Source organism: Garra rufa, chromosome 8, assembly GCF_049309525.1.
Source record: "Garra rufa chromosome 8, GarRuf1.0, whole genome shotgun sequence".
NCBI classification, from domain to species: Eukaryota; Metazoa; Chordata; class Actinopteri; order Cypriniformes; family Cyprinidae; genus Garra; species Garra rufa.
Window position 1 is genome coordinate 1,674,430 of NC_133368.1, and position 17,536 is coordinate 1,691,965.

At 39.9% G+C, this 17,536-nt stretch overlaps 2 gene segments (V, D, J or C); both read left to right on the plus strand.

Annotated features, from left to right (window-relative positions):
- The first annotated feature begins 3,105 nt into the window (after positions 1-3,105).
- Positions 3,106-5,787, plus strand: LOC141340817 (Ig lambda-2 chain C region-like). The segment is given in 3 exon segments: positions 3,106-3,129; positions 3,611-3,662; positions 5,298-5,787. Coding segments are annotated over 3 exon segments (390 nt in total).
- A 6,965-nt stretch (positions 5,788-12,752) lies between these two features.
- Positions 12,753-15,096, plus strand: LOC141340063 (Ig lambda-2 chain C region-like). The segment is given in 2 exon segments: positions 12,753-13,008; positions 14,598-15,096. Coding segments are annotated over 2 exon segments (324 nt in total).
- Positions 15,097-17,536: the final 2,440 nt, after the last annotated feature.

Below are 17,536 nucleotides of genomic sequence, written 5' to 3' on the forward strand. Positions count from 1 at the left end.
GAGAGAGCGGTCACCGCCGCGTCAGGAACAGAGAGAGCGGTCACCGCCGCGTCAGGAACAGAGAGCGCGGTCACCGCCGCGTCCGGAACAGAGAGAGCGGTCACCGCCGCGTCCGGAACAGAGAGCGCGGTCACCGCCGCGTCCGGAACAGAGAGAGCGGTCACCGCCGCGTCAGGAACAGAGAGAGCGGTCACCGCCGCGTCAGGAACAGAGAGCGCGGTCACCGCCGCGTCCGGAACAGAGAGAGCGGTCACCGCCGCGTCCGGAACAGAGAGCGCGGTCACCGCCGCGTCCGGAACAGAGAGCGCGGTCACCGGCGCGTCCGGAACAGAGAGAGCGGTCACCGCCGCGTCCGGAACAGAGAGAGCGGTCACCGCCGCGTCCGGAACAGAGAGAGCGGTCACCGCCGCGTCCGGAACAGAGAGAGCGGTCACCGCCGCGTCAGGAACAGAGAGAGCGGTCACCGCCGCGTCAGGAACAGAGAGCGCGGTCACCGCCGCGTCCGGAACAGAGAGAGCGGTCACCGCCGCGTCCGGAACAGAGAGAGCGGTCACCGCCGCGTCCGGAACAGAGAGAGCGGTCACCGCCGCGTCCGGAACAGAGAGAGCGGTCACCGCCGCGTCCGGAACAGAGAGAGCGGTCACCGCCGCGTCCGGAACAGAGAGAGCGGTCACCGCCGCGTCCGGAACAGAGAGAGCGGTCACCGCCGCGTCCGGAACAGAGAGAGCGGTCACCGCCGCGTCCGGAACAGAGAGAGCGGTCACCGCCGCGTCCGGAACAGAGAGAGCGGTCACCGCCGCGTCAGGAACAGAGAGAGCGGTCACCGCCGCGTCAGGAACAGAGAGCGCGGTCACCGCCGCGTCCGGAACAGAGAGAGCGGTCACCGCCGCGTCCGGAACAGAGAGCGCGGTCACCGCCGCGTCCGGAACAGAGAGAGCGGTCACCGCCGCGTCCGGAACAGAGAGAGCGGTCACCGCCGCGTCCGGAACAGAGAGAGCGGTCACCGCCGCGTCCGGAACAGAGAGAGCGGTCACCGCCGCGTCAGGAACAGAGAGAGCGGTCACCGCCGCGTCCGGAACAGAGAGAGCGGTCACCGCCGCGTCCGGAACAGAGAGAGCGGTCACCGCCGCGTCCGGAACAGAGAGAGCGGTCACCGCCGCGTCAGGAACAGAGAGAGCGGTCACCGCCGCGTCCGGAACAGAGAGAGCGGTCACCGCCGCGTCAGGAACAGAGAGCGCGGTCACCGCCGCGTCCGGAACAGAGAGCGCGGTCACCGCCGCGTCCGGAACAGAGAGCGCGGTCACCGGCGCCGTCTTGGGAACATTAACAGCGGACGCCGCCGCATTAGGAGCAGGAATAGCGATCGCCGCCGCTTCGGGGATCGAGAAAGTGGACGCCGCCACCTTCCCGCGAAACAGCGTCTCTATCCCCGCCGCAAAGCAGGGGCGCATCCGCGCAGCCTCTGCGCTACGGGCATCCATCGCCGCCAGGCAGGCGTAGATGCACTCAAAACGAGCAGCTGACGCCGCCTCGAAGGACATCCCCGCCGTCTCGGGAACAGAACGGGGGGACGCCGCCTCCTTGAGAAAAAAATTCCTCCCCGCTGGACCCATCTTTGCTGGCTGCATTCTGTCACGTAGAGAAAGGAGGTCTGGGTCCAAATGCAGGAAGAGGTCTTTTAATATAACAAAACACAAATAAACATAAACCAAAAGGCCAACACGGCACACCAAAACACAAACAAGGCAAGATCAGGAACATAAACTTCAGGAACAAGAATCACGAAAAACAAACCACACAGAAGACAATGCAGCCAGAATGAGTAGTGGGAAATGAGAGTTCTTATAGACCAGATAATTGTGACCAGGTGAGAGGTAAATGATTGCTAATGACAAACAGGAGTGTACAATTTGGGGAAGTGCTGTGGAGGGAAGGGAAAACAGCGTCCTCAGGTGGCTGAGGGAAACCCCACAGCCCAGATCATGACACATTCAATAAACAGATCAACTCCGAACATCACAAAACAGCTACTGAAAAGTAATCATAATAATAAAAGAAAAAGACACTTTAGTCACATAATTTATTCATGCCCCAAAGCATGCTGGGAATCATGGATGAGTTTTGTACTATGGTGGCACCCATCATGCACTGCAACATGAAGCTTTTAGTTGATTGAAAGGATCAGAGCTTCAGCTAATACTTTATAGATACACATTAACCAAGCCAACAATTGCAGAAACATGACTGTAGTCAGATTATAAACATATGGTGATATTATTAATAGTTTTTGAAGTGCAAAGTGTCATGTGAGTCACATATCAGGCCTCAGTGTGTGCTTTATTTGATAGTTCTTGCATTCGTTGATTTAGATACACAGGACAAAGAAATACAAGCTACAATGATCACAGAGTGAATGAATGATATGATGTACTGTATATGCCTAATAAATAAGTATAGTAAGTAAATTAATGAATGAATATTGTATTAATATCTAATGTCTAAATTTTGCTATAATCTTTGTGTTGTTTGTGATTCTCCCATCAGCAGCTGCAGTATCTCTCAGCTGTATCAGTGCAGTCACTGTGACTCTGACTGATGGAGGTTTTTGTACGACTCTTTATCACTGTGTGAACACTGGACCACTGTGGTAACTCTGACAGTAATAATCTCCTGCATCTTCAGTCTGGACTCCACTGATGGTCAGAGTGAAATCACTACCAGATCCACTGCCACTGAATCTAGATAGAGTTCCAGTGTAACGGGTTGATGCATAATATATGAGGAGTTTAGGAGCTTCTCCGGGTTTCTGTAAGTACCAGGCTAAATGATTATTGCTGTGCACTGCACTGCTGGTTTTACAGTTTATTCCAATAAATTGTCCTGGTTGAGCTGCTATTGACGGACTTTGAGTTAAAGTGTACTGTCCTCTACACTCTGAAAGAAAGAATACGAGTAAAATTATGAAAACTGTAAATTATTATTATTTTACACGTTAAAGAATAAACAATTGTCTCCATTTTACTACACAAACCTTGAGCAAACAGTGTGAGTGTCCAGATGAGGATGATGATGTTGTTCATTGTAGTTGTTTTGTCTTGTGTGATGATGAAGATTGTGTTGTGTTCTGCTGTCAGTCATGAAGTGTTAAACTCACAGCTCTATAAACACTCTCAGAGCACTGGAGCATGTGCTGACAATGCAAACAAGTGGGCAGGATTTACAACAGCTTGAACTGACATTGTCATAGTAAAAAGCACTAATTTCTTAATTAGTAAAATTATGTTCTATTATCATTTAAAAACCAGTTTTACTGTATTTAAAGCAATCTAGAAAAACTATGTCTATTGTCAATGAGATGAATATACTCTTCAACTGATGAAAATAATTATATTTGTCTTCAAGACATAAACATTTTGATTATAACAAATAACAAAGGTTTTGTGTGAAAGTGTTTACTTGTTTAAGAGTATTTTACTAAAACTACACGACTGAGTGTTGTCAACAGCTGAGGTGTTTCTACTATCAGTGTGTTGAAGTGTTGTTTGCTCTCTCTGCTGGAGTTTGTGTTCACTCGAGTGGAATAGAGGTTTTTGTACGAGTGTTTCATTAGATTCTATCACTGTGGTACACATTCGGTGGAGGAACTAAACTGATCGTGAAATGTAAGTCTATCTATTTTATTCATTCACTGTAAACATGCAATTTAGATTGTGTACAATTTTATTTTTAATTTGAAACAGAATTTTGGGAACACTTTATTTTTACAGTCTCTAGTTGTAGCAGTAATTAAGCACATATTAATGTCTAATTCTACATCTCAAATCCTAACAACTACCTCACTAACTGTTAATAAGCAGCAAATTAGGAATTTATTGAAGGCAAAGTCGTAGTTAATAGTGAAGAAGTGTTTCCTATTCTAAAGTGTTACCTTTTTTTTTCTAACGATAATATTTTTGGTGACACTTCACAACGTTTCATCTGTTAATATTAGTTACCTACATTATTTAACATAAACTAACAATGGAAAATTATTGTAAAGCATTTATTAATCTCAGTTCAAATTGATTTGCTAATAGAGTATTAAAATCCAATGTTTCTTCTGTTAATATTAATTAATGGACCTGAGTAAACATTAACTAACAATGGACAGCTGTACCTTTATTAATCAATGTTAACAAATATTAATAAATACTGTAACACATGTATTGCTCATTGTTAGTTACTATTAGTTAATGCATTAATTAACATTAACTAATAACCTTATTGCAAAGTGTTACCCGTTTTTTTAAATAATGTTTTACAGTAAATATTTCATCTGAAACATTGTCATGTTTAGATTTTCAGAAAAACCGAATTATTCACTTTTTCATAATGTGGCTCACTCTTGATTGTATTAGATTATAACATATATAGCATGGAAAAAAGACATGAAAAGAAAAATGTTAAAATATATGTTTAAATGGAGGTACTTTCTGTAGATTGATCAATAATGTTGAATCTCTTTTGCTCATGTTGTGCTAATAATTCAGTATTTGAAAGTGAGTTTTGAGTTAAATATCTCACCTAACTAAAATGCAAAGACATTATTTAGGGATATGAAAACTGCTGGGGTTGAAGCAGTAAATATGTGAGGAATAACTGACGACGGGCCGTTGAATTCTTAGAAAATAATGCACACCTGACGGTGGTGATGCCGTTACACCTCGGGAGTGAATTATTTTTGTAGAATTCAACGGACCAAAGTCAATTATTCTGCTTATACTACGGTTACCACACCTCAAGACATCAATCAGATGATATATTTCAAGATCTTCATCCGGTTTTTGTCCTTAAAATGCTGTAGTGAGTAGGATTCATTTTTACACAGCTCATCCTAAACTTTAGTTGCTAATTCCAAAACGTCATTTTAGACCTGGTAATGATGCTTGAGCCGTTGATAGGAAACTAATGCAGTTAAAATTGAAGTTTAGACAGACCGACAGACAGGCAGAAAGAGAGAGGAAGGGAGAGATCAAGCTCATGAATTACCTCTCTCAGTCTGTGCATCTAACTGAAATGGTATGGCAAAGTGATATAGACATGTAATGTGGTCAAGTGCTGCCTGGAACTTCGTTCGCCGTGCATTTCCCTGAAAATAATGCACACCATTAGAACATTCATCAGCCAATCAGATTCAAGCATTCAACGGCCCTGTAGTATAACTTAATATATTTAGCTTCTTTTATGAAGTTTCTTTGAAATGTATGTAGTGTTTGTATTTTCTTTGTTTGTGAATGTGTTGTGTTTGTCTCCTGCAGCTGGTCCCACAGTGAAGCCCTCAGTGTCTCTGCTGCCGCCCTCTTCTCTGCAGATCTCTGGACACTCAGCCGCACTGCTCTGCCTGCTCAGCTCTTACTCTCCACAGGGGGCGCAGGTGAGCTGGACACTGGACGGCTCAGAGGTCACCGATGGGGTCGTGACCAGCGCAGAGAGCGAGCAGGGCGGCCGCTACAGCCGCAGTAGCGTCCTGACCCTCAGCAAAGAGCTCTGGGAAGCGAAAGAGTTGTTCGTCTGCAGAGTAACACACGATGGAGATTCTCAAGAGTTCTCCTTCACCAAGAGTCACTGTTAGTCGCTCGGAGCGCTGAAGATGAGCCGTGTCTGAGTGTCCTGTGTCAGGCAGGATTCACATGAGTCTAGTGCTGCAGCTGTAGTCATTTACAACTCAATACTGAAAGACAGCTCTAGTGTCAAAGCACTGGCTGATCTTTCAATCTGCTGTGTTTGCTGCAACATTCAATAAAGCTTCTCAACAAACTCCATTTGTGTCTGACAACTTCATTCAACTAACAGATGAAGATGCATGTAGTGTTTGTTCAGGTGTTTCCAGAAGCTTGATCAGTAGCAGTAAATCGAGTCAAATAAAGCTCTTGGGGTTTGAACACGGTCTCTGGAGACAGAACTGCTCTATTCTGAGAAGATCTGAGTCACTCCACCCTGACAATGTAAATGAGATTTTCAGCCCTCACTCTCAGTGTCACTCTTTGATTGGTTACATGATCTGGACTGAAACACACCAGTTTCACTTCTGCTGTAGTCAAGCAGCACACAGACAAACACATCATATTTATAGGAGGTAGTGAAAATATATATGAAAATGTCACAAAAACCCATGATCTCAAAATAAATATCAGTTGTTCTGACAGTAATTATGTAAGACAAAATGAAACACCAGAACTAAACCAAATGCAGTGTGCTCAGTTTGATCATTACACATAAAACAGGATGATCTTATTAAAACACTGACTGACTCTTTTCTGAAATACAAGACTGATGTTGAATGTGATGATATTGTGTTATTAGTGTTTGTGTTGATCAGTGTTGTGTGTGATTGTGTTGTAGAGCAGCTGCAGTATCTCTCAGCTGTATCAGTGCAGTCACTGTGACTCTGACAAACAGAGGTTTTTGTACAACTCTTTATCACTGTGTGAACACATATTTACTGTTGATATAGTGTAGACTCTGACAGTAATAATCTCCTGTATCTTCAGTCTGGACTCCACTGATGGTCAGAGTGAAATCTCTTCCATGATCGGCTCCATTTCCAATGAATCTTGATGGAGTTCCAGTATGAAGGGTTTTGATGCTGTGAATTAAAAGTTTAGGAGTTTCTCCAGATTTCTGTAGATACCAGGAGAAACAAGACTTACACCAACCGTCTGAAGGGTCTCCAATGGCGCTGCTGGTTTTACAGGTCAGAGTGACTGTTTGTCCGATCTGAACATGTTTCTCTGTTGGAGTCTGAATTACAGTCACCTGTCCTGTAGAGTCTGAAGAACAAATACGTGACATTAAAACCTTCTGAAATGAATAAAGAATAGAAATGGTTTGAATTACAACTGCAAAAAAAGAGCTATAAACTGTATATTACAATGTCTTACAATGAAAATACATTCCCAAGATCAAGAAGAGGATAATGAATGTCATTTTAGTCATTGTGTCCGCTATGATGATAAACAGTTTCAGTCATGAAGTGTTGAACTCTCAGCACTATAAACACTCTCAGAGCACTGAAGCATGTGCTGACAATGCAAACAAGTGACTCTCTATATTTGAATCATTTACCTGTATCTCAAATCATTTGGAACTCAGATGAAATACCTTTTTTTCTGGAACATAGCTGTAAAGACACCACTTTTCCTATTGTTTTTAATAGAGTCTGTAGTTAGTCTTTAAGAATAATTTTTAATGACACATATTAACAGTTAGTCAGTGTGTTAATAAATGCTTTAATAACACATATTACTATAACTCATAATTAATTCAGGCAGTTATAAAACATTTACTAGATGCCAGTTAATGGTATTTGTGAGCTCATCTAAAGTGAGGACTATTTATGCCTTGAATATGTGTTATTAAAGCATTTATTAACACACTGACTAACTGTTAATATATGTCTGAATAATAAGATGTATAAATGTGCATTCAAATGGTTTATGAATCATTTATTAACACTTTCTAAATGATCTCATGAACCACTTACAACTACTAACTAACCGGTTTGTAAATAATGTAATGCATAATTTAGAAATGATTTACTGGTCCTTAATAAAGTATGAAAATACAATTATTAAGCATATTATACAGATGCTTATAAAACAAGAATAAAACATTTATAGCTGTATTTATGAACTGCTTACAAATGTCTATTAATGTAGGAATATTGCTTTATAAATGATTAATTAACTATTTACCAATGCTTAACTAATGACTCATAGTGTGTAGTTATTATAAAGTGTTACCGAACATTTTAATGTCATGAACTGTAATGCAATAGAAAGTCAAGACAAATTCAATACAAAATTACTCATTTAAGGTTTATTTAGATTTTGTTACCCTATTAAACTATTGAAATGTCATATTTTCTACTTTTTCGGAAAACACAAAAAAACTCAAATATACAATATATGATATTTGTGAATCATTAGAACGCTGTCTGTCAACAAAACGCTGTCTGTCAATTATGTAACATACAGTATAAGAAAAAAAAAATACTTTTTTCGTAACATTTCTGAACATCCCATTGTGGCCACTTAAAAAACTGACAAACGGCAGATAAATCAAACACTGATGAGGCACGCTCATCTCCTCACACAGATTATCCCCTGTGGATATGTAGGTCTACATCAGGGGTGCCCAACCCTGTTCCTGGAGATCTACCATCCTACAAAGTTCAGCTCCAACCCTAATCAAACACACTTGACCCAGCTAATTAATCTCTTAGGTACATGATAATCACAGACAGCTGTGTTGGAGCAGGACTGGAACTAAAGTCTGCAGGTGGGTAAATCTCCAAGAAGCAGGGTTGGTCAGCCCTGGTCTAGATCCGGACTAATACTTAACATCCCACTGGCACAACTTAACCCTGCCCCTTTGGCACAAATCACCCCATCCTGACAATTTTTAAAGACTAGCATGATCCAGCAGTTTAGAGCTAATATTATGCTAAGTGTATAGACTCACTGTGTAGCCTACTAAAGCACTAAAACGTGTGTGAAATATTTTCAAACTTGTCTATAATTGTTCAGACGCAACAATCAAAAAACCTTGATCATATAAATTTTACATTGCAAGGCAAAAAATAGTTTTTTGAGCTAAAATGTGCTTAGCTCTCATGCCATGTGTCTCTCTACTTTGGAGGATGGGTAAATTAGATGGCTTCAAAAGTATGTGGTCACGTGACCAATTTCTTCTATGGTTTTCTAGAAACAAGGGGTGGAACTACTTCCCCCCTGGCACAAATCACCCCACTCTCCCCTAATGCATTTAGACTGTGACCAGATGAACAGAGATTGTCTCTCAAAGATTTAATGATTTTGCAAAAATGCAGAGCTTTGTATAATGTTTATATATAATTTTATTATTAATTTTTAACGGTCATTGAGACACACTGACACATCAACACTCATCATACAAACCTCAGCAATGGTGAAAACATTCAGATAAACTGATCAACTCCGAACATCACAAAACAGCTACTGAAAAGTAATCATAATAATAGTAGAAAAAGACACTTTAGCCGCATAATTTATTCATGCCCCAAAGCATGCTGGGAATCATGGATGAGTTTTGTACTATGGTGGCACCCATCATGCACTGCGGCATGAAGCTTTTTGTTGATTGAAAGGATCAGAGCTTCAGCTAATACTTTATAGATACACATTAACCAAGCCAACAATTGCAGAAACAGGACTGTAGTCAGATTATAAACATATGGTGATATTATTAATAGTTTTTGAAGTGCAAAGTGTCATGTGAGTCACATATCAGGCCTCAGTGTGTGCTTTATTTGATAGTTCTTGCATTCGTTGATTTAGATACACAGGACAAAGAAATACAAGCTACACTTTACAATGATCACAGACTGATATGATGTACTGTATATGCCTAATAAATAAGTATAGTAAGTAAATGAATGAATGAATATTATATTAATGTCTAATGTCTACATTTTGCTATAATCTTTGTGTTGTTTGTGATCCTCCCATCAGCAGCTGCAGTATCTCTCAGCTGTATCAGTGCAGTCACTGTGACTCTGACTGACGGAGGTTTTTGTACGACTCTTTATCACTGTGTGAACACATATTGACTGTTTGGAATGTGTAAACTCTGACAGTAATAATCTCCTGCATCTTCAGTCTGGACTCCACTGATGGTCAGAGTGAAATCACTACCAGATCCACTGCCACTGAATCTAGATAGAGTTCCAGTGTAATGGGTTGATGCAGCGTATATCAGGAGTTTAGGAGCTTCTCCAGGTTTCTGTAAGTACCAGGCTAAATAATTATTATTGTACACTGTACTGCTAGTTTTACAGTTTATTCCAATAAACTGTCCTGGTTGAGCTGCTATTATTGACGGACTCTGAGTTAAAGTGTACTGTCCTCTACACTCTGAAAGAAAAAAGACCAGAATTAAAGTGATGCATATTTCACATTCTAAAAGAATTAGTGTTAAAGTTGTACTACAAACCTTGAGCAAACAGTGTGAGTGTCCAGATGAGGATGATGATGTTGGTCATTGTAGTTGTTTTGTCTTGTGTGATGATGAAGATTGTGTTCTGCTGTTAGTCATGAAGTGTTAAACTCACAGCACTATAAACACTCTCATGCAAAGTGTCTCTGTATGTAAATGCTGTTCACACACAGAACGTAATGGCAGTGGATGGGCACCAAACCTTTGAAAGTAAAAAAAAAACATGCACAGACAAATCCAAATTACACCCTGCGGCTCGTGATGATACATTGATGTCTAAACAGTAAACTAAACAGTATTTATATCATTTTTTACCTTTGATACACAGCAATATCCATCAGTCCTGAGCACAAGCTTAGTATCCGACGTGTTACATGTGTACATGCTCTGGCGTAATATACGCAAATGTATCATTCACAATTAAACATTTGTGTTGTCTTGTTGAGTCCTTACAACATGGAGTGTTTGTAATAAAGTGTCTGGTGCATATAGAGGGGAAAAGTATGTTTTCTACAGGTGGTTTGTTCAGCCCACTCACCTGTGTGTAGCACACTCAGAATTGCACTAATGTTTTTGAAGTTTTCAACAGTTTTCATGTGGTAATGGGGATCCTGGGTTCAGTCGGTTGTGGATAAGGTTTCAGAGGGGGGTGAGGTGATTTGAATTGAGGGCTCTCACAGCTTGGGGGAAAAACTGTTGAGTAGTCTAGCAGAGCGGGCTCTAATGTTCCCGTACCTCTATCCTGATGGCAAGATCTGTAAGAGACTGTGGGAAGGATGAGTGGGATCTTTCATGATACTGGTGGCTTTACTGGAGCATCGTGCAAGGAAAATGTCCAGAATGGAGGGGAGAGGGGCACCGATGATCTTTATTGTTCTCTTATGTATTCTGTTAATAAAGTACAGCTCTGGATACTTCACAGTGTTGCATGTTTATACTGATAACTCCAAAAAATCAATTTAAAAACATTAATGTCATTGAATATTTATTGAAAATGTATTTTAGAATTAAAAATGAAATTAATAACAATTGATTTAAACTTAAAAACGTGTTTCTTTCTTTCTTTTTCTTTTCTTTCTTAAATAAAATGTAGGGACTTTTTTCCCCTTTATTTGAAATAGAGCAGGGCTGGCATCATATCTCCTACAGTGAGCATGAAGAGATTTCCACAAAGATCAGCAGTACTAATGCAGCCACAAACACAGGTGTCCTTTCAGACTGGAGCCGGAGCTGAAGGTGTGCAGGAGCATCAGGTCTCAGGACAGCAGTGCTGGAGTCCAGCAGGAGGACGGTCTGAACAGCCGGAGCAGCAGCCTGACTCTCTCATGAGGCTCTCAGTGAGCTGTGAGGAGACATCAGTGTTCAGAGTAGATCCACTCACTCTCTCCTCTGGATTGTCACTGATGTCTCACATGAAGACCAACAGCACATGAGACTCTATTCATTCTCCACACTGAGCTTTACTCTCTCTCATCTGTCATCTGCTCTGCTTTTCACTAACAGCATCAGATATGACTGCATGAATGCTTTTACACAGCTGATATGCTTTAAAATGAGTAATTAAAGAAGCTGTATCTTCATGTCTTGATTTTTCATCCAAGTATTTTGTAACTTGAGGATGCTGAACATCTGCTGATGGAGCTGCTCTATTCTGAGAGGAACAGAACCGCTCAAATATGAGTTTGACACTTTATTGTCTGAAAGTTGAGTCAGTGGGTTGAGTTGGACTAATGGAGAGATGAGGTTTGTTCATATTCATCAGTTCACACTGAGACTCTCAGCAGCAATGATTTATTCTGATGTGTGTCCTTCAGTATCTGTGTCACTCACAACTGTTACTCAATCACTCTGACTGCTGTTTGTTGCTGTTTGACTGCAATATCTCTCAGCTGTATGAGTGCAGTCACTGTGACTCTGACTGATGGAGGTTTTTGTACGACTCTTTATCACTGTGTGAACACATATTGACTGTTTGGATAGTGTAAACTCTGACAGTAATAATCTCCTGCATCTTCAGTCTGGACTCCACTGATGGTCAAAGTGAAATCACTACCAGATCCACTGCCACTGAATCTAGATAGAGTTCCTGACTGGAGGGTGTTTGTCAAATAAATCAGGAGTTTAGGAGCTTCTCCAGGTTTCTGTAAGTACCAGGCTAAATAATTATTGCTGTGCACTGCACTGCTGGTTTTACAGTTTATTCCAATAAATTGTCCTGGTTGAGCTGCTATTATTGACGGACTCTGAGTTAAAGTGTACTGTCCTCTACACTCTGAAAGAAAGAATACGAGTAAAATTATGAAAACTGTAAATTATTATTATTTTACACGTTAAAGAATAAACAATTGTCTCCATTTTACTACACAAACCTTGAGCAAACAGTGTGAGTGTCCAGATGAGGATGATGATGTTGTTCATTGTAGTTGTTGTGTCTTGTGTGATGATGAAGATTGTGTTGTGTTCTGCTGTCAGTCATGAAGTGTTAAACTCACAGCTCTATAAACACTCTCAGAGCACTGGAGCATGTGCTGACAATGCAAACAAGTGGGCAGGATTTACTACAGCTTGAACTGACATTGTCATAGTAAAAAGCACTAATTTCTTAATTAGTAAAATTATGTTCTATTATCATTTAAAAACCAGTTTTACTAAAGCAATCTAGAAAAACTATGTCTATTGTCAATGAGATGAATATACTCTTCAACTGATGAAAATAATTATATTTGTCTTCAAGACATAAACATTTTGATTATAACAAATAACAAAGGTTTTGTGTGAAAGTGTTTACTTGTTTAAGAGTATTTTACTAAAACTACACGACTGAGTGTTGTCAACAGCTGAGGTGTTTCTACTATCAGTGTGTTGAAGTGTTGTTTGCTCTCTCTGCTGGAGTTTGTGTTCACTCGAGTGGAATAGAGGTTTTTGTACGAGTGTTTCATTAGATTGTATCACTGTGGTGGACTTTCGGTGGAGGAACTAAACTGATGGTGAAATGTAAGTCTGTCTATTTTATTTATTCACTGTAAACATGCAATTTAGATGTGTACAATTTTATTTTTAATTTGAAACAGAATTTTGGGAACATTTTATTTTTACAGTCTCTAGTTGTAGCAGTAATTAAGCACATATTAATGTCTAATTCTACATCTCTAATCCTAACAACTACCTCACTAACTGTTAATAAGCAGCAAATTAGGAATTTGTTGAAGGCAAAGTCATAGTTAATAGTGAAGAAGTGTTTCCTATTCTAAAGTGTTACCTTTTTTTTTCTAACGATAATATTTTTGGTGACACTTCACAACGTTTCATTTGTTAATATTAGTTACCTACATTATTTAACATAAACTAACAATGGGAAATTATTGTAAAGCATTTATTAATCTCAGTTCAAATTGATTTGCTAATAGAGTATTAAAATCCAATGTTTCTTCTGTTAATATTAATTAATGGACCTGAGTAAACATTAACTAACAATGGACAGCTGTACCTTTATTAATCAGTGTTAACAAATATTAATAAATACTGTAACAAATGTTTTGCTCATTGTTAGTTACTATTAGTTAATGCATTCATTTACATTAACTAATAACCTTATTGCAAAGTGTTACCCGTTTTTTTAAATAATGTTTTACAGTAAATATTTCATCTGAAACATTGTCATGTTTAGAAACTGAATTATTCACTTTTTCATAATGTGGCTCACTCTTGATTTTATTAGATATTCACATATATATTATACACAGAAAAAATACATGAAAAGAAAAATGTTAAAATATATGTTTAAACGTAAATGGAAGTACTTTCTGTAGATTGATCAATAATTTTGAATCTCTTTTGCTAATAATTCAGTATTTGAAATTGACTTTTGAGTTAAATATCTCACCTAACTAAAATTAAAAGACATTATTTAGGGATATAAAAACTACAGGGGTTGAAGCAGTAAATATGTAAGAAATAATTGACGACGGACCATTGAATGCAGTTACACCTCAGGTGTGCATTATTTTTGTAGAATTCAATGGACAGAAGTCAATTTTTCCGCTTATACTACGGTTACCACAATTTAAGGCATCGATCAGATGATATATTTCAAGATCTTCATCCTGTTTTTGTCCTTAAAATGCTGTAGTGAGTAGGATTCATTTTTACACAGCTCATCCTAAACCTTAGTTGCTAATTCCAAAACGTCATTTTCGACCTGGTAATGATGCTTGAGCCGTTGATAGGAAACTAATGCAGTTAAAAATGAAGTTTAGACAGACCGACAGACAGGCAGAAAGAGAGAGGAAGGGAGAGATCAAGCTCATGAATTACCTCTCTCAGTCTGTGCATCTAACTGAAATGGTATGGCAAAGTGATATAGACATGTAATGTGGTCAAGTGCTGCCTGGAACTTCGTTCGCCGTGCATTTCCCTGAAAATAATGCACACCATTACAACATTCATCAGCCAATCAGATTCAAGCATTCAATGGCCCTGTAGTATAACTTAATATATTTAGCTTTTTTTATGAGGTTTCATTGAAATGTATGTAGTGTTTGTATTTTCTTTGTTTGTGAATGTGTTGTGTTTGTCTCCTGCAGCTGGTCCCACAGTGAAGCCCTCAGTGTCTCTGCTGCCGCCCTCTTCTCTGCAGATCTCTGGACACTCAGCCGCACTGCTCTGTCTGCTCAGCTCTTACTCTCCACAGGGGGCGCAGGTGACCTGGACACTGGACGGCTCAGAGGTCACCGATGGGGTCGTGACCAGCGCAGAGAGCGAGCAGGGCGGCCGCTACAGCCGCAGTAGCGTCCTGACCCTCAGCAAAGAGCTCTGGGAAGCGAAAGAGTTGTTCGTCTGCAGAGTAACACACGATGGAGCTCCTCAAGAGTTCTCCTTCACCAAGAGTCACTGTTAGTCGCTCGGAGCGCTGAAGATGAGCCGTATCTGAGTGTCCTGTGTCAGGCAGGATTCACATGAGTCTAGTGCTGCAGCTGTAGTCATTTACAACTCAATACTGAAAGACAGCTCTAGTGTCAAAGCACTGGCTGATCTTTCAATCTGCTGTGTTTGCTGCAACATTCAATAAAGCTTCTCAAAAAACTCCATTTGTGTCTGACAACTTCATTCAACTAACAAATGAAGATGCATGTAGTGTTTGTTCAGGTGTTTCCAGAAGCTTGATCAGTAGCAGTAAATCTAGTCAAATAAAGCTCTTGGGGTTTGAACACAGTCTCTGGAGACAGAGCTGCTCTATTCTGAGAAGATCTGAGTCACTCCACCCTGACAATGCAAATGGGATTTTCAGTCCACACTCCCAGTGTCACTGTTTGATTGGTTACATGATCTGGACTGAAACACACCAGTTTCACTTCTGCTGTAGTCAAGCAGCACACAGACAAACACATCATATTTATAGGAGGTAGTGAAAATATATATGAAAATGTCACAAAAACCCATGATCTCAAAATAAATATCAGTTGTTCTGACAGTAATTATGTAAGACAAAATGAAACCCCAGAACTAAACCAAATGCAGTGTGCTCAGTTTGATCATATATTACACATAAAACATGATGATCTTATTAAAACACTGGCTCACTCTCTTCTGAAATACAAGACTGATGTTGAATGTGATGATATTGTGTTATTAGTGTTTGTGTTGATCAGTGTTGTGTGTGATTGTGTTGTAGAGCAGCTGCAGTATCTCTCAGCTGTATCAGTGCAGTCACTTTGACTCTGACAAACAGAGGTTTTTGTATGACTCTTTATCACTGTGTGAACACAGCTTTACTGTTGATATAGTGTACACTCTGACAGTAATAATCTCCTGTATCTTCAGTCTGGACTCCACTGATGGTCAGAGTGAAATCTCTTCCATGATCGGCTCCATTTCCACTTAATCTTGATGGAGTTCCAGTGTGATGGGTTTTGATGTTGAAAACTAAAAGTTTAGGAGTTTCTCCAGATTTCTGTAGATACCAGGAGAAACAAGACTTACACCAACCGTCTGAAGGGTCTCCAATGGCGCTGCTGGTTTTACAGGTCAGAGTGACTGTTTGGCCCATCTGAACATGTTTCTCTGTTGGAGTCTGAATTACAGTCACCTGTCCTGTAGAGTCTGAAGAACAAATAAGTGACATTAAAACCTTCTGAAATGAATAAAGAATAGAAATGGTTTGAATTACAACTGCAAAAAACTGCTATAAACTATATACTATAATGTCTTACAATGAAAATACATTCCCAAGATCAAGAAGATGATGATGAATGTCATTTTAGTCATTGTGTCTGCTATGATGATAAACAGTGTCAGTCATGAAGTGTTGAACTCTCAGCACTATAAACACTCTCAGATCACTGAAGCATGTGCTGACAATGCAAACAAGTGACTCTCTATATTTGAATCATTTACCTGTAACTCAAATCATTTGGAACTCAGATGAAATACCTTTTTTTCTGGAACATAGCTGTAAAGACACCACTTTTTCTATTGTTTTTAATAGAGTCTGTAGTTAGTCTTTAAGAATCATTTTTAATGACACATATTAACAGTTAGTCAGTGTGTTAATAAATGCTTTAATAACACATATTCCTACACTGTAACAAATTTCTGTAGTTTTCACAGCATTATTACTGTAAAATGAACAAATCCATACCGTGGAATATGTATACAGTATGTTGCTGTAAATTGGTAATGCATCATGGGTAAAAATACAACCGCGGGAAATTCTACAGTAAAATTATATTTTCCTGTGAATCACAGTACAGTAGTTGTGATCGGCATTTTTCTCTCAGCTGGATTATCCGACGTAATGGGCATATTTTTTTTCCAATTTGACCTCAAAAAGGTAAAGTTGCTCTTTATTTTTCCATATTTTTTGTCATTATTGTTATATTTACAGTTTTCACTCGAGACGTTATGCGTCTTTAACTTTCAGGGAGTGGGAGACAGAGAGAGTCGACCGTGAGAGGGAGCGGTGGTACCGGGCGGACATCCACATTAACTAAGTGTTCGCGTATCATTGCAAAAAGCATTCAATTTTGATATATTTTCAGGCATGGCAACATTTTATTGCTAAAGTCATTATTTCGGTAAAGAACTGACATGGCTGTATAAAATAATAATCTTGAAGTGCGTCTGTGTGTGTGTTTGTGGATTAGCCGTTTGAAGCCACATGTGTTTGTCTCTTGCTAGAAACTGCGCGATGCTTTAAAATGGACGAAATGCAGAAACAGGTAAGGCGTTAAAACTGCATGACATTTTTCATAGAACTATGTGTTTTTTTTACTTGAGCTGTGCGTAATATCAGTTAAAATGGCTTCGCGCCACAAACTAAACGCCATCCGTTCTCAGCAAAACTGCGTTTGCTGAGACTAAAAGACATCAGGTCTAGTAAGCCTCCGTCTATCAAATAATTAATGTTTGTTATTTAATGGTTACGTGTTAGTAACATATCCGCTGTCACATTGCATCGATTGTCTTTGGGTCGCAAAATCGCTAGCCCAATGTCTCGGGGCTATTGTGTTTTCCAGTGGGCTGT